At 41.3% G+C, this 26,228-nt stretch overlaps 1 protein-coding gene across 9 annotated transcripts in view; it reads right to left on the bottom strand.

Moving 5' to 3' along the window:
* Positions 1 to 26,228, bottom strand: part of ANK2 (ankyrin 2) — a 129,582-nt gene that overhangs the window by 75,059 nt on the left and 28,295 nt on the right. For 5 of the 9 annotated variants that reach the window (XM_069012491.1, XM_069012484.1, XM_069012487.1 and 2 more), the window contains exons 5-14: positions 21,345 to 21,443; positions 18,024 to 18,209; positions 17,551 to 17,574; positions 15,566 to 15,664; positions 14,307 to 14,405; positions 6,440 to 6,538; positions 5,890 to 6,087; positions 2,933 to 3,031; positions 2,657 to 2,755; positions 133 to 231 (exon numbers count right to left, since the gene is read on the bottom strand). In XM_069012491.1, the coding sequence (XP_068868592.1) occupies positions 133 to 231; positions 2,657 to 2,755; positions 2,933 to 3,031; positions 5,890 to 6,087; positions 6,440 to 6,538; positions 14,307 to 14,405; positions 15,566 to 15,664; positions 17,551 to 17,574; positions 18,024 to 18,209; positions 21,345 to 21,443 (1,101 nt within the window). The remainder of the gene's footprint in view (positions 1 to 132; positions 232 to 2,656; positions 2,756 to 2,932; positions 3,032 to 5,889; positions 6,088 to 6,439; positions 6,539 to 14,306; positions 14,406 to 15,565; positions 15,665 to 17,550; positions 17,575 to 18,023; positions 18,210 to 21,344; positions 21,444 to 26,228) is intronic. The other 4 variants (XM_069012492.1, XM_069012489.1, XM_069012486.1 and 1 more) reach the window with 1 other exon arrangement.

The raw sequence follows: 26,228 nt of genomic DNA, 5'->3' as shown, positions 1-26,228 counted from the left end.
TGCATTTGTCTTGCACACTCGTAGGAAGCAATAACAATAAAAATGGACTCATGGAGGAGAGGGAAGTGGAGAGTGACTGCTTCAGCCATGGTTTTAAGAGGAAGCAAAAAACATTGCAAGCAGAACACCTACCCTGGCTCGAGCATCAACCAGGGCCCCATTCCTCAGGAGGCAGCGAACCACTTCCACCTGCCCGGCGCGTGCCGCCATGTGCAAAGCAGTTTCTCCACGCTGCAGGAGAGCAAAAGCTTATCAGTGTCCTAAACCTCCACGAAGAAAGAGCTTTGCCAGTGTCAGTCCCACCCATGACAACTTGTGCTGAGACCCATCCTTCTGCCCTCCTTCTCAGACTCTGGCTCCAGCCCCAAGGTGGGGTGTGAGCATGTGTCACTGTACCTGGGGATGCCTTGGTTTGGCAGCTGGGCAATCCCAGACAAACATAACCACTGAGGGACAGAATGAAAATCTCAGCTTCAGAAAATTCTGTCAGGTAGACTTGCCCTGGTCACATATGCCCCTCAGCTTTCTACGTAACAGGGCATCGGCTCACGTGCCGCACAGGAGATGAGAGCACACTGAGCCTCTCCAGGGATTGCACGGCACAGGAGCCTCAAGATGGAAGGGGATATTCTTCCAGATGGTACCTTCCTGCACGCTGTGTGGAGCTGGCAGCATTAAGAAGGCCTTGCAATGGCTGAGCACAACTCAGCCAGCACATGAAATGTGTAAAATCTGTGCTCAGCAGTGTGGCTCTGTCTACAGGCTGTGGAATCAATCTAGTTTCAAGCCTTTTGTAGCTCACAGAATTTGAAGAATATGAAATTTTGAAAAGCTGACTGGAGTGATATGGAATTCCAGATCAGGAATATTCAAAGCATTTACTTTTTGCATAGGTTTTCCAAAAAACGCTGAAAATGAGGGTTCCTTGAGGATAGCATTCCTAGTTTAATTGGGCTCTCTTCTTCGAGTGCAGTGTCCCAAAGTGGACTGAAACAGTCCCTGTGCAGCTCTCACCAGTATCTGGTACATCAGGTCCTGGGACAGTTCCAAAACCAGGAGAGCTCTATTCATCTGTTATATCATGAGTACACAGCAGGACCCACCATTTATTGTCTTAATTGTTAATTTTTCTTACACCAGACCTGGAGAATATTCTATTGTAAGGTCTTTGTGCCCTTGATTATCAATTAAAGTGAAACTGCCAAAATGAACACACTAGTCAAAATCTTTTACATCAGAATCAGGAACCACACCTTCTTGTCCTTGTCTAGATGTAGGGAAAGAAGCAGCCTAAGCTTGCCTGCTAATAGGAACTTTTAATTACAGCAAACCCTCTTAACCAGGACTTATCTTTTCATTTTTAAATTAACATTATACTACTGCCTGTGATTACTAAGTATGCAACAAACAATATCCCACTACCCTAGCTACAAATCTTAATAATTCTATCTATATATAAAGTTTATTACCTGGAGAATGAGCTGTTTAAGATGTGAAAAACACTATAAAGATTAAATTTCTCCAATGACCCTTTTGTGCCTGAATTAGCAAAGCAATTTAGGTTTTGGAAACAGTAATTCAACAGGGAACCTCAGCTTACCAAGTGAAAGCCAAGACATCTGTGTAGCAGAAATTGTGAAGTGTTAAACCTTGCACACAAATGTCTGGTAACACAGTATTTTTAACTGCTTCCACAAGAATTTTGTGTTGTTTTTTTAATTATTAATAAAATTCTTATATAAAAACTGCTTCTATAAAAGAAGTATGAAAAGTCTGTTTTAATGATTCACATAAACAAGTCCACATGCTCAACAATTTTACTGGGTTCCATGTAAGATTTTTCCAACTGAGAAAAACTAATGAGTCCAGTGCACCTGGACTACCAAATTTTTGTTGGTTTTGTTGTTGGTAACACTTACCTATAACCTTACGTATTGTAAAAAGCTGCTTTCAAAATACAAGTGGCTCCCAAGTTGAATATTTGTTTATACTGACAAATTCAAACAGTAAAATATATTATGAAATACATCTCAAAAAATCATAATGCTGTTTTTGTTGTTATTTTTCTTGGTAACTAGAGGCTGTTGGTATACAAACACTGATTTCTGTGGTAAGTCAGGTTCTGCATTTTGTGCTATCTCCCAAAGGTCACATTGTCCAGATTTAAACACCAGTTCCTGGAATTTCCTGCCTAAGAGGAACAACTTGAGTTTCCCGGTTTTGCTTTTTGTTTAATTGTTGGGGTTTAAGCATTTTATACTCTTTCACTGACAGGAATGACACAATTTCATGACAGCCAGTGAAGTTATGCAGGCAGAAATTAGAGCCATTTGGACTCGAATTTCATCCTTCAGAACAGAAACACAGACTCTGTGGGATTTGGCTTATAATCCACTTTGGATGTTTTTGGTGAGCTTTGTCCGTTTCTAAGGAAAACTTTACCTACACAAGCATTGTTGTAGAATACATGAAAACAGAGATGGCTTATAATGACACATACAGCCATCACTTTCCCCTCTTCACTAGAAGTGCTACAATAATTTGTCCTAGAATGCAATAAAGTGTCACTAAACTGTGACCTTGGGTTGAGCCACATGGTAGCCCAGAGACTCTATGTGGGTCCTGAGCAGATGGTTCTAGTGAAAGCCATACTCACAATGTTAGTGACATCGGGAGAGGCTCCGTTCTGCAGCAGAAGGAGGACTATGTTCAAGTGGCCCATAAATGCAGCCACGTGTATTGGTGTGAGGCCCGACTGCGAAACAAAGCAAGAGCAGTTTTACTCCTCTGCACGGTTGGAGGGATGGGCTTCTTCGTTTAAATAAAACATACAGGAAAGTGAGGCATGACAGGAGAGACAGAAAAAAGGAAGCAAAAGAGGAGAGAGAGAGAGAGAAGGAATGTTTCTTCAGGACATGAAGCATTTTGCTACCTCTGTTATAGCCTGGATTGAAGCCCCGTATTTCACCAGGAGTTCCATGACTTTGATGCGATTTTTCTTGCAGGCAATGTGCAGTGGAGTAAAACCATTCTGTGCAAAAGACAGTGGTGTTAGTTAGAAACATGCAGCTACACTTCCCACACAGCTCCATGCTGGCACGCTGGGAGTACAAGGGTTAGACTACCACAAGCAACTGTTCTTTAAGCACAACAGGTTATGAATTACAGACATCTCCCACTATCTGAGGCACAACAAAGCAGTGCTGCTGCTTTCTTCCCAGGCAGGGGAGAGAAAGTGAACCTCCGCCTCCACACTTCATGCACACATACGCCCACCCTGACTGCCGACTGCACATGTGTGTGCATGTGGTTCCTGAGGCTGCACATGTGTCTGTAAGAGGCACTCACAGTGCTTCCCAAGATTGCCTAACACAAGGGAAATCTAAGAAATTACAGCGGTCGCTTTGGAATCAGTGCCTTTATAAAGCATTTCCTATACCGCTATAGGAGAACCATGGAATCACAGAAGGTTTGGGTTGGAAAAGCCCATCTTGTTCCACATCCTACCACATGCAGGGACACCTTCCACTAGACCAAGTTACTCCAAGCTCCATCCAACCTGGCCTTGGACACTTCCACGGACGGGGCAGCCACAGCTTCTCTGGGCAACCTGTGCCAGGGCTTCCCCACTCTCACAGGGAGAAATTCTTATTTCTCCCTAATATCTAACCTAAATCTACTCTCTTTCAGTTTGAAGCCACTTAAACTGAGAAAGAGAGGAATAGAGTACTTCCTCCAGATTCCACCTTAATTTGCCTTTTTACTTATAATCTAAGCATCTGTGTGTATTTAGTTTTATATTTATACATCAACCTAAGGCGTAATATCCATGTTTAAGTGTGTGTGTACCTTAAATAAAGAACCACCCCTTCAGCTGTGGTGACGTGATAATCTGATGACCATTAAAGCAGGTTAAGAGTGTGCCTGAAGCTGAACAAGCACATTACTCACCACACGTGAACATTTTAGTGAAAAGCGCAGGTAACATTTTTTAGATAATGTTGAAAAATTGCTCCATTTTCTAATGAAGAGGATCAGTACTGCCAAACAAGCAACCAGCAGTAACCAGAACCTAGCAGTGAAATCTTAGTTTATGGGAAGAGATAATCACATGACAATTACTCTACAGGCTGCTTCTGTTAAAGGAAATGTTAGTTACTAGTTGATTGGAAGGTGCTTTAAAGCATATACACATTGAAAAAGCTGAGAACTCACATAGTGCTTGTATGCCCAAAGCATTCTGCAAACATTAACAATTATTTTCTTAAATGTAGCTGAAAATTAATTCTTTATAATATTTATTCCACTACCAGACTCTGCTGTATTTTATTACTCTTTCTCCAATTTCTAAAGAAAGAATCAAAACCATTTGATATTTTACCTCCCACACAACATCTCTCAATATGTTTCTAAGGGAGTTTTAGTGTTTCAGAAGTTTGCACATTTTTCACTGAATTTTACCACCTCAGTTGATTTAATTTTGCTACTTCTATTTAAGTCAGGAACAGTTTGATGGGGGAGAGGAGAAGGCAGAAAAAAATGTATCACTAACAGAAATTATGAGCTTCATTTAATATATTAAACACTACCAACAAGCCAGAGGCGACAAGTCCCTGATGGGAGAGAGAGAAAATGAGTGTGGCGGGGGGAGAGAAAACCAGTTTGATGGGAAGAGAGCAGAGGCCTGAGGGGGTTCTCCTTTTGTTTCAGATGTTTCACAGGGAGGGAAACAGAAGATATACTTCTGGTCATGGAAGGAAAGAAAGAAGATGTAGGGGGTACGTGTGGGTAGCTGAGGAAAAGTGCAGCTAGAGATAATCAGAAGACTGGCAAGAAAAACAAGAAAGGATGGAAACAGTGTCAAAAAAGATCAACCAAGTGAACATGGCACTGAGAAAGACAAAGCAAGAAAAGTACAAGAGGAGGAAGCAAAGGGGGCTATGGGATTTGTGGGTATAGAAGAGCCAAGAAAAATGAGATGGCAGAAGAAAATTGTGTCAGTTCCAAGGAAGTAAAGGATAGAGAGAGCCTACACAGAAAAATAGTGAATCCTACTGTAGGCAGGAAGCTGGGGAAGGCATCCGAGTGCCCTGCGGTGGGAGTTCTGTGGAGGCCCCCAATGCAGCAGGCAATGGCAGAACTCCGGCCACGCAGGAGCATCTCAAGTGTTCACAGACTCTCTCCTTCCCTGACAGAGTGCAGTATACTGGTATATGAACTCCCAGGCAGCTGACAGTTCCTAGTAGAGAAAACTGGAATCTTAATGTATCATCTGAACATCTTAATCTTAATGTATCCATCTTTAATGGATACATTAAAGACTCTTGAAATGTTTTCAGAATTAAATGCGATGTTTTTCTTCTTATTAGGGGCAATGGTTCGATCAGAGAGTGAAAGGAATCATACCTGGTGTCTTGTAAACATAAGAACTGCTTTTTGCAAAGAAAGAAAAATGGCACCTACAGAGGAAAATGTCACAATTTGATAAATGCAGAAATATTAGCTTTTTTATAAGATTTCCCTATGCCAATTAACTTACTGAATCAGTTGAAAACTCATAAATTATTCGTGTATTGTACACCTGGTATGGAAAACTGCACCATGAATTCAATAAAACACCAATGCATAAATCAACATCAGCTAGAAGCAGCTCTGATTTTAGGGACTCTGCAGAGCTTCCAGACCTGACACTACAGACACTTGCAACAGGATGTATTCCGTGACTGGGCCTAAGGATACAAGGCACAGCACTGGTAACCAGCAGGTGTGACACCCCTATGGCTACTGCACCTATTTAAGGCTGTGGAGTTTGCTGACAGTTCTCACTTAGCTTTCCTGGTAAGAGCTACTGGCCAGCTTTGTTACGTGAGCCAGGTGGGACAGGTTTACCAGGGCACGGGCGTTGGGGTTGGCTCTCTTGTCCAGCAGGAGTTTGGTGACTCGGTAGTGGCCACAGTGAGCAGCCACATGCAGGGCAGTCAGGTAGTCCAGTGTCACATCATCCACGGGAGCCTTGTGCTGCAGCAGGTGCTTGACACATTCCACGTGGTCCCCCTGGGCTGCCATGTGGAGTGGGGAGAGTCCATTCTGTGACAAAAGAGAACAGAACAACAACTTCTAGTAACCCTCACTTAGACTGGGGCACATATAAGAAGGACATCTGTTATTGCGAGGTGCTGCTGGCAGTAGCACTCCACATCATGTGTGTAGTCTGGTATTAGAGAGACGGGCAAACAAGTGTATGCTTTTCATATACTTGGAAAGGATAGTGCCTCATTATGTAAGAAAAGCTTTTTTTGGATCATTCTATCCATTAATACATCTCCTTTGGGAGGACAGGTACGTTCCAGTCCTCTTCCTTGGCCTCTCAGTTGACACTGAAAGTTCTGTGGAAGGTTACACAGAGGTGTTCACATGCTCTAACAGGGCACACACACACCTTGGTCCGTGCCAGCAGTGGGGCACCTCGCTCCAGGAGCAGCTCCACAACCTGGTCATGGCCACTTCGTGCAGCACAGTGCAGTGGGGTGAGTCCATCCTTAAAATAGAAGGAGAGAAAATAAATGAGCATGTCCCCAGCTGTCCATCCTGGAACTCTGGGGAACAAGCTTCCAGGAATGCAGCCCCACATGTGTGAAAAAGCTCCTTTTTTGACTCCTAACTGAAGCTGGCTCCACAACGTGAAGCTTCATCCCTGTTCTTCCTTGCACCAGTAAAGGACACCCTAAGGTTACTGTTTGGGAGAGGAAGCCTGTTGTGTACTGAAATCTCTTCTCAAAGAGGATAATGTGAGGATTCACTGCCTCCTCCCCTCCCCTCCCCTCTCTGCATGGCTTTGAGACTGCATTGCCTCTCCCTGGGTAATGCTTACTGGGTTGAGGATGCTCCATAAATCAACCCTTGTCCTTTGGATTGTTTTTGAAGCAGGGATGAAACAAGCAATGTTCATACTAGAAAATCTGCTCTAGAATTTTCTTTTTCTTTTAAACGGCGTCAAGAAAAAGAAGATTTTAAAACAAGAGAAAAAGAGAGAAACAAGTAGAAACAAATCTTTCATTTCTGAGATTGAGGGGTGAACAGAGAGCTAACAGTTATTTTCTAAAATTGCTGTGAGACCACCAACTCCACAATGGTTTTTTCCATTGCAAAACACCATTCTGTACCAAAAGACTTGGTCAGGCTACTATTAATGATCACATAAGTGGCAGTAAAAGATGTGCTGATGAACAATTTGGATGGGAGAATGAATTCTATGTAGCTTTTGTACAGTTGGGACTTCATGCAGAAAAATAAATATGAGGCTAGAAAAATGGTTATGAAAGAAAATTAGTGCTGAATGACAGAAAGGTAACACGTAGGATATGAAAAGTCAAGCTTTCATCTCATTAGCCCTCAGTATTGTTCACACATGCACCCAGAGATGTCATCAACACTCACTCAACAGAGGTGGCTTTACAAAGGTGAAACGGGAATCGTTTTTAATCACAAGAAAAGCCTTCTCCCTTTCAGACATGCTGCTCATCTTGGGTGACATCAATGCTATTACTCTAAGGAGCCCACTGAAGAATCCAGTAACAGCTTGATTAAAAGGACAATATACTGGTCTGAATTACACAGAGACTTACAAAGTAGCAGAACTCCAAAAACATGGCACTAAGCATGAGCTGGTGACCCTGCTTCATACACAGACAGACTGTTTACCTTGTTGGGATTTCGAGGAAACCTGCATCACTATGTTTTTAAATTAAAAGTAGCTCTGGACTACACTACCACTGCAATTGCAACCTCATTTCAGCCCTGTAACACTCTACAAAAGGCAGTTCCAAGAAGCAGAGCCTCCCTCATGCCTGGTTTCCAAAACACAGAGTCCCTTTCCAAGTGAGCAGCACACCACAAAGCTCCACTGCTCCAAGGTACTGAAGCCTGCAGAAGGAATTTTTCTCCCTCACACTACCAGAGGCTTTTGAGACACACTGACAGGATTAGTTGTGCCTTGGAGCTCACAGTCTCAGAGGTATCCCTAAATCCCACAGAAGCTTTACAGTGAAATTCAACAGATGCAAGATCAAACCCAAAAGCAGAACTTGCGGCCTTCAGGACCTGGCAGAGGGGGTCAGTGTGAAGAATGAGGTGTAACTACTTTACTTGGGTTTTTATGCACTGAAACTTCAGAGTCCTCTAAACCAAATCTTTTTGTGAACAACTGAGGTATATTATCATCTCATTGCCAGAGAGATTCATACAGATAACTCCCACTGTCCTTACTAAGGTAAGGATATATCCCAAATGCATTTCTAGGGAAGGTGTTTATTTGTTATTTCTTTCCAGTTTCTGCCTCTTGTGCTCTACATTTTTAATGTGTGCTTCTTCAGTGCAGGAGGTTCGCTTTCCCTATCTGCATGGTGGCGAATCCTTGAAAAAAAAAAAAAGCAGGACAAATCCCGAGAGGGAGAAAAAGAACAAAACTACAAGCTAAGAAGGACATGAACTCTACAAGAAAGTCTGGCTAAAACAAAAAAAAAAAGCCTAAATAATTTTAAAACATTATTTCTACTTTGTTCTTATCTACAGTTCCCTTTAAAAGCAGAGATACCCTATCCTATTCTACCCTGCCATAGCTGTTTTGTGGACTTCCCACAGAACCCTCTTCCCTTTCCTCTTTCTGCTCTGAGGAAAACAGCATGTATATTTTAAAATTATTGTATATTTAATACTTAAAATTCTTTTGCTTGTATGTTTTATTCAAAGATGAGGGAAAGTGCCGAGAGAAATCTGTTATAGTAGAAGAATTAGTACAGAAAACAATGCAGACAAGCTGACACGAGCCAACATGAAGAGACACTGGTGTACCAAACAAATCCTTTTTTGAAATTATCTATTATCTATTTTGAGATTATCTATTTGCAATGAGCCTCAATGCTCTCAAATCAACTGCAAGAGTTTGCCTAAGTACTTTTTCAATCATTCCTTTGCTAATTAAAGAACATACAATGACCAATACATCAGGAACATCATTTGACAGGACAGCCAACCCTGGGTCAGATGAGCACAGACGCTGAAGCACAGATAATGGATATCCCATAAACACAAAGGCTGCCATGCCAGGAGACAATAAATTCAGCAATTTTATGTTTAAAGAAGTTCAGCATTTATCTCCTCACGCCAGACTGTGTGGAATGAAGAGTTAAATGTTTCTATCTCCCCAGTGACACCCCACACCTGGTGTTCTGCTGTTTCCATATGTGGTACTCTCCTAATTCACACTCTGCAATGTAACCAACAGCTGGGTCACCCTTAGAAAGGACAATACAATCCACTCTGTGTGCATGGAAGCCAGGAAATTCCATCAGTCCTAACTCTCCCTTAAATGGTTCTCAAAATAGAAGGTAAACTTGTGCCTTTTTTTCCTTGAAAATCAGTCACTGGTCATTTTTTAACCTGCAAAATTAATTCTGAATTCTGTGCATGACTCCTAATTGTAGGGCTTAGAAAGATTAATTATTTGGTCATTGCACAAATGCTTTCCTTCAGCTTACCAGAGACACTGACACAAAAAAAAAGCTGTGTTTATGAGGGATTTTTAATGGGAAATGATGTGGGCAGCACCTTCACAGGGCAGTTGCTCACATTCAGTGCTCATTAGACCAAAAACTGATGATAGACATAAACATCAAAGGCCAAGTTATCAAAGAACTATTCTAAACTGCAGCTGCATGCATGTTCTCATTTTCATAAGAGTGAAGTAAAATTTTAGTATTCCAAGTGTCAAACATGCAAAATTGTCTAAATTTTCTCAGCAAATAAGAGGCTTTTAATTTGTTCATTTTTCATTATGACTAAACCTCATCTCTTTAAAAATGAACGAGGCAAGTCTCCCTCTTGCTCTAAGCTCTTGGCATAATTAAACATGCTGTAAATATTCCTCCAGGTCTGCCATTCACAGCACGAATTTGAAAAATACAGGAAAAAATATACCATGTGCTTGTTTGAGTATTAAAATAGTAACATAAATAACTCCAAATAACAGTCATTATCTATATAACTTGCTTAGACAATCCATACAAAACCCCTTCCCACTCCCTTGCAAACATGATATGAAGCCACTGAATTTTTTATAGGAAATATCTGCATTGTGATATTTATAATCTAACATGGCTTTATGAACAGCAAAAACTGATAAATTATTAGTGCTCTGTGCATGTAGGAAGATGAGGAGAAAATGTCACAGCAGCATTACTGCAGGAACAAACACTGTACAGAGCACAGTGCCAAGGCAGGGCGAGGATCCTGCTACAATGGTTACCACTCCCATATGAAAATAGCAGAGCCAAGCCTATTTTGTCAGGATGCAGATCTGCAAAAGGAGATAGTATTACTAATAAATCTCAATAGGTTTCCAGAATGAGTGTTAGGGGGCATCTGAAGCACATTCCCCACAAAAAAACCCAAACCAAACAACTCAAACCAACCAAATCTGAGTGGCACCTCCCAGTTTCCCTCATTTTCCCACTGGTACCGTTCATCTCCGTGACTGACCTGCCACTTCTTTCTGCTCCAGCTGAGCCTCCCTCTTTCCATGGCCCTTCTCCAACGCAAATGGTGCACCAGGCCTTCTCCACCATCCCCACGCCCATCCCCGCTCCAGCTGCCACGCTCTGGGCACACAACGTGCTTACCTTCCCACACAAAAAGCTTTCCCTTCCAAGACTAGATCCTCTCTTTCATTGCACAAATTTTATTCAGCTGCAAACATTCAGGATGAAAGCCTACAAGAGGAGTCTAAAGAAAAGTCCCAAACCAAGAAAAATCTAATTTCGATGTTGGCAAGATTGAATAGAAAAAACAGTAAACGTGTGACAACTTCAGTGGCGGAGACAGGTGAGAGCGTTCCTCCCCCTTTGAAGGGTGTTTGCTTACTCCCACAAAAATGGAAATTCCAGCAAGGTGATAAAAGCCTGTGAATAACACTGTGTTTTAAAAGCAAAAAAGCATGCAGAACTGAAAAAGCCTCATATTTTTGCTCTTTTTTTTCCTCCTGCAATTTTTAGAGATGACAAAAATAGAGATAATACAAAAACTGCATTCAGAAAGAATATTCCTAAAACCCTGACATAGTCAGCAACAGTTCCATATTCTGAAAGTACATATTATAATGATTCCATTATATAAGGACTTTTTAAAATAGAAATATAAGCATTTTGGCCATGCTAAAATTGCTTTTAAATGCTGACAATAATTCTCCCTGTAACAATCCTTAGTGTGTTCCAGGAAGGCTGTAAATGCTTTCCTTCCCTCCCAAAGTGAGAAGTGGCAATTGCCACACTACCATTGATCACCTGACAGAAAATTAATCATAAATTAAACTTTCCACCATCTTTCAGAGAAAAAATTTCTGCACAATTTTTCTGACCCCATAACTCTAACTAACCATCAGAAGTTGCATGGGTAAGAATTTTGGCCAAATATTAAAATTTTAAATAAAATGATGTCATTGAAATTCTTACTTATGTAAACACATAGAAAATACACGTTTGAGTAAAATTTTGAATATGAAATATTTTAGTATGGGAAACTTTACTCATTAATTATTTAGTGAATATGAGTCAAGGGAAGGCTTGTATGTAAATGGAAGTTGCAAAACATACACCAGGTATTATATAATAATATATGTTAAAATAATATTTTAATATTTTATTATAATACAATAATTATCTATTGTTAAAGACAGTATTCTTTTATTATGTAATATTATAATACTATCTCTAACAGATAGTACTAATACAAGTATCCTATTATGGTAGCTGACAATGGAGTTTCCATTTCTGCTTTGGATACAATATAAAAGAGAAATTAAATTGCACATTGTAAAAACTTAATTAGGACTTGGTTGAGAAAAAAACGGTAGAAGTTGCCAAAAAAATAAGTAAAATATTATTTTAAAATAATATATAAGTGTGTCGAGAGATTTACCAGCACTTCTACACTTTTAAGGCCTTGTAAGAAATGCCATAGAGTTTCAGCAAATGCATTCTGAAACGTATAGAAAATAAAAATACTAATTCCTGCAGAAAGCAGGGTTTTCGTCTGACATGGTGCATTAACTATGGAACAGCAGGACACATGCATCATTTGCTCCCTTTGAGGAATATACATTTTAATTTATATTTTTAGACAACACAGGGGCTCCTAAAGAATCATTCCAGTGGAAAATTTTCAGACATGGAAAGCTTCCACAGATTAACTTTGCAAAATTGAAGTACTGAAGCTTGTCTGCAACCCTCTAAAATAAGTTTTGCATCTTAATTTATGCAGCATCAGATGTCATGTAACAAAGCAAGCTAAAAATAAACAGAATGAAAGCAGCGAGGACTGTTTTAACTAAAGAGCTTATTTTGATGTGGTGTGGAGCGTAAGAACTTGGCAGTGAGACATCCTAGTATTTTAATTCCACTGTTTTGCAGTGACTGTGACCTACTGGAAGAAGGCAGGTGTTCCTGGGAGGCAAAGGGAAGGCAGCAGGGAAGGCAAGGTGTGTTAGTACTGCGGCAGGGCAGGCGGGTCCATCCTGCCACAGACAGAGCACATGCAACTCATCCCTGCCTCCTCCAGACCTTACGGACTCCCAGCCAGAGCCAGGCACACGAGGTGCGTAGACAGAGCACAGGGAGAGGAGAGACACAGCACAATGACTTGAACAGCTGACACAAAGACATGGACAGCAAAACCAAAGCTCTGGAATCTTCCCCACCATGAGGCGCACGCCACCGATCGCCACCATGAGCCCTGGAGCAGGGAGGAGGTGGAAGGTGAAAGAGACAGGAAGCTGTGGAGACTGCACAAGCTGGGATATGTGGTCCTTAGGATACCTGTATGGGTTTGCAGGGATATCTCTGTGCTGACATTTTGAGCCCATGTAGCAGCTGACACACGGCAGGGAGCCGAGACAATGAGAAGACTCTAAAACTGGCCCCTCCCACGTATGCCGGGCAAATCCTGCTCTCTCAGATTCATTCACAACTGCGCTCGACCTTTGCAGGTGAGCAAGGAAGGGAAAACACCTTTACCTCTTAAAATCCAAAACACCCCTCACAATCATCTGTGTCAACCTGTCTAGAAGAATATCTAAATATTAAACAGGAAACAGGTGAATTCAATACTGCTATTTCGCAGGCCAAACTGAACTATCTCTGTATGCCATGCTTAGGAGCGTGTGGAATATCCTGACTGAAGTGTATTATTAGCATTTCATTACTCTTTTCCATGAGATTTTAGGTGTTTATTGTGGAAAATTTCAGCAGGGGTGATTTGTTGAACACCTGCTTGAGGCAGCTTTTTCCATCAGCAGTAGTTTAAAAAAAAAAAATAGTGAGATATCATTTCATAATCAGAAACCAAAACCACAATTGCATATGGAGTTCACAAGAATCATGACTGTCTTCAGAGCTTATGAAGCAATAAATGGTTGATGTAATTAATATCCAAGTAAATGCAGAGGTTGAATCAACCCCCAAGGGTAGGTGACTGCAATATCTTCTACCTTCCTATCTTGTTAAACAAAATCTCTCATGTCCAGCTCTGTGTTCTAAAACACTTTTGATCACTTGGACATGCAGTTTTGCAGACCAGCTGCCTAAAAACCAGCAGCTCCCAAGAACCAGCCCTGTGCAGCTCAGTCTGAATAAATGACAATGTTTTCTCAGGTGATTCCAAAATCCCATTTGAAATAATCAGCCCTGCCCATACAACATGATGGGGTTTGGTTTTTTTTTGCCCTGAATGACTGTGAAATCACCCATAAATAAAGGGCAGAGTGACATTTCAAGAGGACAACTGGGAGGAGGAAGCCAGTGAGAGTCACCTAATTAATACCCCATGCTTTATCTGGGGAAGGGACATGTGGCTGCTGGCACTGAGGAGGTTACTTGTCCCTGTATCAGCTCTCCAATAAAAATGGACTGAGCCCACTAGAGCTCACTAGAGCTTCCACAGGGCATACCGTGACTGGCACAGGCATTTAGGAGTCAGGCAACTGAAAGGCTTAGCTGAATCCAGACCTTCCATTTCCTTTTGCTGTGCATCATCTTGCATCATGCAAAGTTGGACCAACTAACAGGCTTATTCCCTAAAAACCACCAGTTTTATCAGCTTTTTCTTGTATGATGTAAGCAGCTGTTCTTTAGTCTGATAACACAGAAAACAGTCTACATAAAACAAACACACAAAAAGAATTCCCAAAAGCAAGCAAGGAAAAAATCCCAGTCCATTCCCCAGAAGGGACAATATAATCAGGGAATAGAAAGACTCACCCTGGTTTTGGCATCGATCTGCCCTCCACGATCCAACAAGAGCTTCACCATGTTTGTGTTTCCCCTTTTGGAAGCCACATGCAGTGGGGTGATTCCATTCTACACCATGGAAAGAACAAACAATGAGCTGGATGGATCTGAAGGTGCGCAATGGGGGTGAATTTGGGTTTGGATCACAAAAAATGAGACCATCACATTGTAGAGAATAAACGAGAATGTACTAGAGCATCAGAGCTAGGCACACACTGTATAAGCTAGAGTTAGTAATTCCTTCCTAAGCAAGATTCCTTCTCCATTGTTTTGGGGTCCTTGAATAAAGGAAGCAGCGCATCTGCCCAAGCAGCAAACATCGCAGCCCCAGGGCCAGACAAATACACAAACATGTATCAGAATCCCAATGAGCCGAGAGTCACAAAACACCGATGCATTTCAATCACTGCAACGTACACAGAGGACACAAATGCGTCACTCCTACACAAAGGAACCTTCCTGTGAAGTGCCAAGAGCATAAAGGAGTAGTAGGCTGTGTAGGCTGTGTAAGCTGAAAGTCCTTGAAAACACTTTGGGTGAGGCGAGAGGTAATATTAGCAGCTATTCCAGATTGGAAACAGGAGGGAGTCAGTCTAGAAGGCAAAACCCTGAAGTAATTTAAAGTGTGTCTGGCAAAATTAAACAGCAAACTTGTGACCTGGGAGCTGGGTTGAGACTACCAGAGGTTTTCACTTCGAACTACGTAACGTTCAACAGCAAAGAGACTGTACTATGTAACTTGGCAGTTGTTTACTATAAAAGACTAGTCAGGATTAATTAGCTCTTTTACTGTTGCATTTATTAATAGCTATATACTCTACTTTCTGGTTTTGAAATTGTATGTGAAAACATCAAATTAAAGTGGTACAGCAAATATTGAATACTGAAAAAAACAATCAATCCTACATCTATTTCCAGAGTACATCTAACAAACAGGAAAGCCAAAGGGAGTTGACACATTATGAGAGCATCAGCTTTCTAGAGCTGGCCGAAGGATCCGGCTTCCTCCAGCTGGGAATACTGGCTGTTACACAACTCCCAAAGCCTCCCCTGCATTGCACAGAGGCAACCTTTCAGAATTACTGCAAAAAAGACCTCTTTGATCCCAGCAGAACTTCAGCATTATTTTGCTCCCTACTTCACTCAGCTCTTGACTAAGAGTTACCCAAAGAAACCCTCCCATTTCCCTAGGCCACTACAAGCAAGAGGATGAAGGGGTGAGTCCATACCCTGGCGGTGAAGTCGACCGCAGCTCCGCGGTTCAGCAGCAGCGTGGCCACGTTGACGTTGCCATAGTGCGCAGCGATGTGCAAAGGGGTAAAGCCACTCTGCAAAGGGAAACAGCCCTTGTTATGGAAATCTTCTTCTACAAGATCACCAATTTAACTAGAACTTGGTTTTAAAAGTGCTGGCCAACAAATGCATCGTGCCAATTTTATCCAGTCCGTGTCTACCTGTATTAGAGCACAGCCTTTCAGGCAAAGAGGCCAGTTTTCAGGTGGGAGTTTATCAAAAGTGAGGCCAGTTTTCAGGTGGGAGTTTATCAAAAGTGCTTCCTTCTTTCATTCCCCAACTCAGTCTCCTGCACTGGTGACCAAGAAGAGTAGTTTTCATCACAGAAAATATTAATATATTAGCCATTCTTAAAGAAAACAAAGCAAGTTGCTTATTACCATTTGGAAGCAACATGGGTCTTTTAGGCTGCATCTGTTTACTGGGGTAAATGGCCACAAAAGTTGTTGGACTCTTATTGTACTGCTCTTAGAAATAGAAATATGGACAACATATTTCCTTCTGGGGTTTTTTTGGTTTGTTTTTGAGTTTTGAAAACAGTAATTACTCAAAATGTAATTAAAGAGTTTGGTTTACATGAGAAACTACTCAGCAGTATAGTAAAAGAATCATAATTATTTATATTTAAATACAATTTGGATTGCAAAGGATCTGAAGGAACTTCGCAACCTATAAATCAAAAAAACCACATTTTCTTTATTGTGTTTTGAATACTAGAAGGTGAAACCTGCTCCAGCTATTAGATACAGAATCGCCTGACAACAACATAAAAAAAGATTAAATTTTCGGAAACTAGGACAGAGAGCAAGCTTTCATTCTCATAAGTAATTCAAGTAGAAAGGGCCTTGCTTTTGAGGTTTCCCTGGAGAGCTTTAACCTGATTTGATTGGATCTTGCTGATAGTTACAGAAAGGAAGGAATACTTCTGGCTTCATGACTACAGCGTGCTCTCAGCTAGGTTTCCTTCCTCTCAGTGTCCAAACTACCATTGTAAGCTACTCCTGGAACAAAGCAATGTGGGCACGTGCTGCCCTCCTTCAGCAGGCACTGTAGCAAGCCCCGTCCTGTTTCCCACAGGGAAGAACATGCCCATGGAGCAGGTGCCCAGGGAAGCTGTCACCCTTCAGTTCATATCACTGCTGCCTCCTGGCAGCCTGCTCATGTGTGCACACACCAACAGGGAAGCACCTTCCCATGGGCACGTGCATCCATAATTCATTCCCTCCTCCAACAGAGAAACTCCATTATTCAAAAGGAGGTATTGAAACAACAACTGCATTCTTGGAAACCATTCCTTCTCCTAAAAGTGGCAATAATCTTTTGGGGAGAAATCCTGGTTCTAGCCAATCAGACCCATGATTTTTAATGGAAGTAAAATCCAAAGAAGAAATGTGTTATTTACTGCAGGTAAATTCTGAGTATGCACTGTCCCTGAAGGCTTTGCAAAACTTTATGGAAAAGATTGTAATAAGAACAGTGGTAAAAATAAGCAGATACCCTGAACAAGTTTTTACCTTGGATAATTTGATTATGTTTACTACTGTAAAAGACAGAAAATTAACTTTACTGTTATTCTGGCTGAGCCAGACACCTTGATTCAGTTAGGACAAGTGAGCGCATTTTCATAATTAATGAAATTGAGCTAAAAAAGAATCTTTATCCTCTTAGCTCCATTACTCGCTTCAGACTTTTTTGAACTGATGTGAATTCTCAAAAATGTCCTTCAATACTGACACAAATAAAAAGCAATTCTAAGACAAAGAATGAATAAAAATAGGTTTTTTGAATCACAAATTTCTATGTATTAAAAAAAAGTAATATCTCCACTTTTACTGCTAAATAATAAAGAAATATTGGCAAAGAGCAGAGAAAATAATCATAAGTAACAGAAAGAGTAATTAAAAATTGTTGATCTCGGTACCTCAGTCGTCCTATTCACCATCATCTGATGCAGCATGGTTTGGGAAAAAGAGGAACAATATTAAAGACTGGCCGCAAAATGAAGAACTATGTTGCTTTTTTTGAAATGAATTATGCTGTTAATTATGGGAAAAGCCATTCAAGCATGCATTAACTTTAAACACAACCTATGCTCCCGTGGGCAATAAACCAGTATCCTATTTAAGAGGGAAGCAGTGATCCTGCTTCCGTTCCAGTGGCTTCTGGTTTGCAAATAACGAGGAAAAGCTGGTTACCAAAGAAATGGGAGGCGTAACTAAAAAGTGGAAAAATGAGCAGTTTGTCATTACTGTGTAGCTTAACACTGCCAACTTAAAGGTATTACTGGTGATACCGGTGGAGCAAGTTGTCCTTCCCCGCTGGAGCAGTTCCATTTCCCCATTAGGAGGCAGGGATGCAAGGTGCTGTCCCTGGGCCCTGAGCCCGCCCCGTTACCTTGGACTGCACGTCGGCGTTGTGGTCGTTCTGCAGCAGCAGCGCCGCCGACTTGGTGTCGTCCTTCCTGGCGGCGATGTGCAGCGCCGGCAGCCGCACCTTGCCCTTGGTGTCGTTCTCCAGCAGGATGGCCACCGCCTGGTTGTGTCCCTGCTGCAGTGCCACAGCCAGAGGGGTGAAACCGTCCTGGGGGACAGGAAACAAGGGCTGCTCAGCACGGCCGACAGCCTTGGGAAGCTGCACTGCGCCCTTCGCACACACAAACTCGGGAAGCACATTCCCAGCTGTTTTCCACCTCTGCGCTCCATCTCCAGGGACATGACATTGGAGGCACAACATTTTAACTCTTTCAAACAGCTTCAAAAGGCTTTCAAACATTTCAAATGCTTTGAAAGATCTTTTAGACTTCAAAGTAGTCTTTCTTAAGTCAAGAGCAAGCAAAGGATCATTCTACAGTATCTCTCTTAATTACTTCTCATCTTAAAATGGGCCACAAAGCATACTTTTAGCAATTTTTTAGTAAATTTACTGAGCACTGAACAGTGTCATAGAGAGAACACGTTTCTGCACATCGCACATCTCTGCAAAAAGAAAGTGTTTCAAATGTGTTTGCTGCTGTTCCCATTCCAAGTTACACATGAACCATGAGTCAAGAAATCCAGATCATGTTTAGGAATGTGATTTGAAGGAGGAAAACATCAGATTAATTCTGTTTTTTGAAAAAAGAAAATCAGAATAATCTCTTTGCTTGTCATTCATGGTTTTAGCTTTGTTTCTATATTAGTTTAAAATTGTCTTGCTCCTTCATATGTGCCTAGGATAGCCAGTGTTTTAAAATCATTGATAACATGATAGCAGCTTGCTCTCCTGCCTGAAGTACTGGGGGCTACCAGATATCCCACTCTGATTTCAAACTGAACCTTGCTTTGGTCACACATCCTCCCCAAGCACAGGTATGCTGTAACCACATGAGAGATGGAACAGCACTGCTATGGAATAGGAATAAAGAAAGATGAGAGAAGAATAAAGGCCAAGTTAGGAAGGAATGAGAGCTAACATATGCTGAAAGAAACATCTGAAGAATTGCCAAGGCAATTTTTCCCCTCAGTAATCTAATAACTTTCTCTCCCTTTTGTGTCAAGCTGTGGGTAGGTGCATTGTAACAGCGATACTGCTGTGGGTTCTGCCTGTAATAGAGATTAAATCCTGTACAGTGAATTAAAAAAGGGGGAACAGCTGACAAAACAGCTGAACTGTAAAGATAATTCTGAGATTGGGGCTACATTAGGTGTTGAAATGGCTTAATGCATTTGCCTTTTGCCTCTGGGAACATGAGAACAAATCCTGGATTAGAGACACTGTGAAACCGAGCTCATCCATACCCTCCTTTTTTATCTACACATATATAAGTATGAGAGGAAATGAAATGCATCCAAAGGCAGTGCAAGTTTCAAGGCTTCAAAGACAAGTTCATCCATTTGATTTATGCCATTTCATCTTGCACCCTTCTCTAAAAGGACACAACTCTTTCTGCATTCCCGCTCCTATTGCCTCTGGAAAGCATGGCTGACCGAAGCTTGGAGAAAGCTTTTCATTTCCTCACCTCCCATGAGGAGGGCCAATCTTTGATTCTAAACAGAAGATCCTTCTCCCTGTATTTCAATGGCATCCCCAGTTCAGGCTGCCATCCCACCTTATTGAACGTACTGTTTCTTCGTCCTATTCATCAGATGAATTCTGGGCACGTACGAAAGTGATGGCAGCTCAGGTCTTCCTTCGGGAACACTCACAAAATCATGGAAACCATCAACTCAGCAAGATCTGAACCTAAAACTGACCTAGTTAAGCAACAAAGAGGTCAAGAGCCTTTACATTACAAGCTACTGAGTGAAAACTGATCTTTCTGATGGCAGAAGACAGATTTGGAGTCAGGTTCAAGAGTAGAAATATTTGTTATTTTTTCTCCCCTCTGCCTTTTTTATAAAATCAGACTGTAGTGTGAGTTCTGTGGATGTCTGCATAAGCACAAATTATAACTATCTCGGCCTCACAATTCCTGTAAAATGAATGAATTCCCAGCCAGCAGAAGTTACTGGGAGCTGGCTGCCAGCAGGTGACTGTGGGCTGCAGCAGGGCTGGGCTCCTGAAGAGCCCCAGTTCCACCTGGCTCCTTCACAAGGAGTGTGTTTCTGCCACGTTGCCTGGCAATCACATGGGATTTCATATTTCAGAAAGCTGACATGTAACGTGATCACCACATCTATGAGGGGATTATTTTAGGAGCTGTCATCAAATGGCACAGTATCCACTGAGAGAAGGGACAGTAAGACAGCTGTTAACACTGACAGGTTTGAAGGGAAGGAAAGGGAGCATAAAAGCACCAGGATTTCAAATTCATCCACTCGTGAAGGCAGTTCAGAAGGGGAATGTTTCTGGACAGGCTAGAGAAAACAATAAACATGAACAAAAGCTCTGACCAGAGAGGAACTTTGCTATAGCTACTTCTCATGGCACATCCACATCCATAGAACAAACAGGAAGAGGACACACTTTGCAGCACAGAGCCTGTACACTCACCCCCTTGGCTTGGAATAAAGAAAATTTGGCAGAAAGAGAGCAGGAGTAGGAAACAGAATGAGCACAGTCCTAACGACCAACGAGTTTTCTCCATTGCCCCTAAACCCTCTCATATGCAGAAGGAAGCTTGTGAGATTCAGTTCCTCTTGAGATGGTGTCTCATCTCTCCAAATTAGGTGTTTGCCCCGCTTGCACAGACATTACTGCAGGTTTACAATCCAGATCCCCAATTAATACCATCCTTCTGCCTATTTACACCCACGTGGTCCAGCAGTAGAAATAAAGTATCCATGGAGAAAACAGCCCATTGCCTGCCAAGCTCATTGATGCAATCCTTGTTAGCCGTTTGGTTTCCAGTTTACACTGGTCACAGCCAGTAACGAATACTCACAAGTTACACCAAGTCACAGGAGAGCTCCTGAATCAGTGTAACTTAGGGGAACAGCAGCAGGAGGTTGGAGTAGGTGACTTCCCAAATGGTTCTGTGAACCCAGCACCACAGAGAGCCTCATCACTTCTGAACTCAACTAAAATCCCAAGACCCACATGCTGGGTTAATGGCTGGACTCAATCTCAGAGGTCTTTTCCGACCGAGACCACTCTGTGATTCTACAACCAAGCTTGTTAACAACTACCTGTTGGTACCAATTGACACTGACAAGGCCTCTGGACACAGCCCACACAGTCCTGACTTCAAGTGATCTGAACACACAGGCAAAGAAAAATATGAGAAAACCCCTTCACCTCGGTAGCTGTGCTTTGGTTGGCTCCATTCTCCAGGAGATATTTCACCACCTCAATGTGGTTCTCTTGAGCTGCCATGTACAAAGGAGTAAAGCCATTCTAGGAAGAACACAGGAGAAAATCGTGTCATGTGGAAAGGGTACGTACCAATAATGAACCACAAATAAATAAACAGCATTTGCGTTTTATAACTGAATGTAAGAAGAACAGCCTTGTATATTTCATGTAATACAGTCATGTTCAGTGCCATTTAAACCCACAGAACACTCCATGCTTTCACACTCATTTTCTTCTGACATATTTTAAGGAAGCAATGGACACACTAATTATTAATACAGCTATTCCTTGCTGATAGTGCTCAGGGATGTAAAGCTGGCAATAAAGTTTTATGAAAGCTGACAGGAAAGCAAGAGTTTCCTCCATTTATTACATTTACTTAACCGAAGACGTCATCCCCTGGAGACCATGAAGTCCATACCTTCTGACAAGCTGAGTAGAGATAGCAAAGGCTTAACATCCTACATAAAATTTTGTAATATGTAAAACGTTGCAAATCATCCAACATAAAGGAACCCAGCTTTCCGAAGGAACAACTGCATTTCTGACCATACAGCAGGGTTCAGCTATCATTTAATTAAAAGCATACATTAAAATGACCTACATTTATTAAAAGAATTTGCTCTGGATAAAGCAGTAAGTAAAAAAATTATTCTAAGTCAATCAACCTACATTAGAAATGCAAGTTCTTCCTTGACATTAAATTTTGTAATTAATTACCAAAAAAATCCTGATGAAAAAAAGGCATGGAAGTGAGCTGTCTGTCTGATCCATAATTTACTCCTAAGAGATTTTAAGATTTCTATAAAGACCTTAGAAAATTCTTCAATATTCTGTAGATTACCATGTACCATAAGAAGATATAATCACCTATACTTCTGGCTTAAAAGGTCACTTTTAACTAGAAAAGAAACCATAAACCAGACTTCAAACATGCAATTTATGTGATTTTTTTATTATCTTGTGTGCTGTCCCACTGAATGACAGGGTTGTGCATTCACACAAGCAGTCGGAATTAATACTAATACCATGACAACTAAAAACCTTGTTTCAGAGAAGCCAATATTATTCTTTCTAGGAAACCCGCTGTGGAAATATTCCAGTAATTTCCTAATGAAATGAAACCTCATTTTTCAGCCACTAGATAATATAGAGATTGTAGAACTGATGTCTTCACAACCCCCCTCGGTGTTTACAAATGTAGAGGACTGTTCAAGCAATAAACATAATTTATGCTGTGGATGTCATATGAGAACTGTCACATATTTTGTAGCAAGGCTTTTAATGCTGCTTTGCATAATATTCTGGTATTCCCATTGATGATCCTGGGACATAGAGTTAAAAAATGGCACCCAGAGAACAATTAACAGCAGTTTAATGCCAAAACTGGGGGATGTACTTCGAGTGGCTTTGCACAGGAGTCAGTTATTACCCAATAGTCTCAGAAATTACTCAAATGATTGACTCTTATATGACTACTATAGTCACAGACAGCATGACCAACATAGTCTGCAAGTCCATCACACCACAGGATTAACATTTGAAATCATGGACAAAAGAGCTGCAAAGGTCATTTAGCAGGGACAGATACAAGCTTCTGCACTACTGCAGGAAAAATAAGCTATACACACAGGGAATGACAAGTTAGAGAAGAATTCTGCAGAAAAGGCCCTGAAGATCACAGCAGTCTTACAGAGGCTGGTCACTGGTCAAGGAGCTCATCCTACTGTAATAAAGACAACCCTTGCGCTGGCATAAAAATGTATCTCCTTAGGGAAGCTATCTTTCTTTGAGAAAAACCTAATAAATGGTAGTGTTCTGGCTGGAAAGGGCAAAGTGAAGGAAAACAGTCTTTAAAGGGGAGGGTGAAGGTCTGTTCTGCATGATCATGATGACTAGAACAAAAAAGCACAGAGTTTACAAGGCTGCTGGAGGGAAAATTCAGGTTAGACATCAAGAAAAGCCTCTTAAACAATAAGGTCAGGCTGATGGGCAGCTTCCCTCCTCCCAAATTACTGCTAAAACCAGGCAGCAAACTGGAAGCACACAGAGCCAGCCTCTCCCATTTTCCCCCCAGGGCAGGAGCTGGGGAGTCAGGGACCTCTGGTCTCCCGGCTGCTCCTCAGACAGCTCTTAATGGGGAGGAGGAGATTAGAGATCCCATCATAACATAAAAGGAAGGAACGCTGTTCACCGCATAATTGGGATTACTAAACAGAGGCATGAGCTGGCAGAGGGAATTAGGAACAGATTGGGTTCTTTTCCACTGCAGCTGTAGGGAATAACACAGAGGAACCTGCAGGTAACCGAGCTGGCTCACTGCACCGGCTCTCCTTCCCACTCCGGAAAGGACCAACGTGGCAAACCACGAGGGATAACTAATAGTAATTTTCCACTGGCCTCATCTGTATTTTAATGGTGAAGCCTAATCTCTCAAACGTAATACACGCCGTTTGTAAAATCCTTCTAGCTCGGAATATTACACGGATCACACCCGCTAAATTGGGCAAATATGACAATTTTCAAGCCACAGAAAATCAATTTGCTTAAAAGCTTTGAAGAGTCTAATTTTTTTAATCAATTCAAGTCCCTGGCTCTGGAACAGAACTAGGACAATAAATCCTGGATTAGGAGACTATAAACAACGCACACATGACTTCATGACCTTTTAATACCAAGAAATACTAAGTATTTTTCTACACAGAGATCCAGGAGAGTGCCCATTCTATCACACCTGTGCTATAATCACACCTGAAAGTACAGCAATTAGGACAAAGAAAATTCTTGCACATAAAGTCGTAGTCTCTTTGTTTTCCCTCAGGCTTTATTTATAGTCGAAAACTACCGTATATATTTTGTTGAAATCTGGCTCATTTTGGGAATTACAATATGCTAAGATCTATATGCAAAACTGCCTTTACCAGACATGCTGGAAAAGATTCCCCTGAATTTCTCCCTCTAGCAAGGTCAAGCCTGACTTTGTCTGCTGACAGGGAGAAGTCTGCTTTCAGCAAAGCTCTGGTTTCAGAGTTTCTAATTGCAGTGTCCCCAACTGCAACAGTCCTGGCCCTCAGCCAGGAAACTCCTATTTTAGGATTCCCAATATGCCTGCTCTCCTTGGCAAAGCTGTGCACAGTGGGATAACGTGCTAGCCCTGCTGCAGCTCTTCCTTTTCCCCTGGCCACTGGACCCCTGGTGTTCCATCCTCCTCCCACCCCACATGGTTTCTGTGATCTGTCTGTCTTCTCCACAGCATTTCTCTCTCTCAGCCAGTCCTGCAGCCGAATGGAAATGCCCACACAAAAGCAGATCCTTCCCTTTATTTCCTTTTGTCAATCTAAAATCCCCTTTCCAGTTTCTCATCTTTTAGTTGCCAAGAGCTATACACCAATGCTTCAGCTCTCTATTCTGTTTCTAGAGGTATTTCAAAGCTCAAAATTCCATAGCTCCCCAAACTAAAGAAAACATTTTCCCTTGACTTTTGTTTCACTGTCCCAAAGTGTCTCCTGCTGTATCCATGACATACTGGGAAATTATTCTCCATGGCCATACTGCAAGGGAGACTGACCTCTCTCCTTAACATGTGGAATAGAACTCAGCAAGTTTATTGGGCCAGTGGTGGGCACTTTTTATTTCAATAAATTTCCCTTCAGTTTAGGATCCCATACTATCCAGAATTAAAGGAAGAATACCAACTGTGACCTGGAAAAGGAGAAATGCACTACATTCTTTCCTGTAAAGCCCAGCTGTGCAATCATGTTATGGCTGTATGTTTAGGTTTGGTGCATCATCTGAAAAATCAAAATTAATTGTGTAATAATGTATAACATTCATTTCTAAACAACTGTTTCATCAGAGTATTCGTGGTGAGGACAGAATACTCCAATTTCGTTAGCCCCACAAATGTGTACTACAAGATGTTTACTGCTATAACATCAGAATGAGAAATTCTCACTGAACAGAGTATATTTCATACTCTATTCTTCCTGCTACATTCACTGATTTATGGGCTAATTGGAGAAAATAAGTAGCTCTCAAATGATTCTTCAAGCTATTAATACAAATTGGCAAGTCTATATATGACTCAGAATTTGTATAATTAAATTGTGCCTGAGCCCTAATGAAGAACACAGACTAAAGAAGCAGAGGGATTATTGGAGTACTGATGCAGTTCTATAGCTTGGTGGAGCTCTATTTCATGGCAGCCTTTCAAGGAACTAAGGTTCCTCTTCACATGCAGTACTGAACTGCTGGCTGTGGACTTCAGCGTCCATATACCTATAGTATCCATATACCTTATATCCATATATATATATATAAATATATATCTTTTTTTACATATTGATAAGGAAAAGAAAGAAAATAGAGATATATAATCTCTACACTGTGCCTATTTGAAGAGGATTCATGAGAATTAGCAACATATCTCCTTTGACTAACAAGTTAACATAAACCCAGATGAACATAACTATTTTATTTTATAAACCTCTAGGAACTGTTTAAGACTGCACTGGATGACAGAGATGACCGGGAAAGGCAAGAAAACTGGCACCTCATGCAATGGCTTACATACAAATGCTCATATCTACTTAGTTTTTGCTTAATAAAAACAGATATTGACATTAAGGATGAGACGTGACTGAGACAAACTTAGATTATTCATCCAACAGATCACACATACCAGAAGACCTGTGTGTGCCATGGTTATATGCTAAAATACTAATATAAATATTAATACTAACAAAACACTAATACTAAAATGTTTTATGCAGTAAGATCATGGTCATTTGGGGGCCTTCAAGTTCAAGACCAGGGTTTTTTTCTGTT

This window comes from Aphelocoma coerulescens, chromosome 4, assembly GCF_041296385.1.
Source record: "Aphelocoma coerulescens isolate FSJ_1873_10779 chromosome 4, UR_Acoe_1.0, whole genome shotgun sequence".
Classification (NCBI taxonomy): Eukaryota; Metazoa; Chordata; class Aves; order Passeriformes; family Corvidae; genus Aphelocoma; species Aphelocoma coerulescens.
The sequence above is the reverse complement of the archived record's forward strand: the minus strand, read 5'-3'. Positions and strand labels throughout refer to the sequence as shown.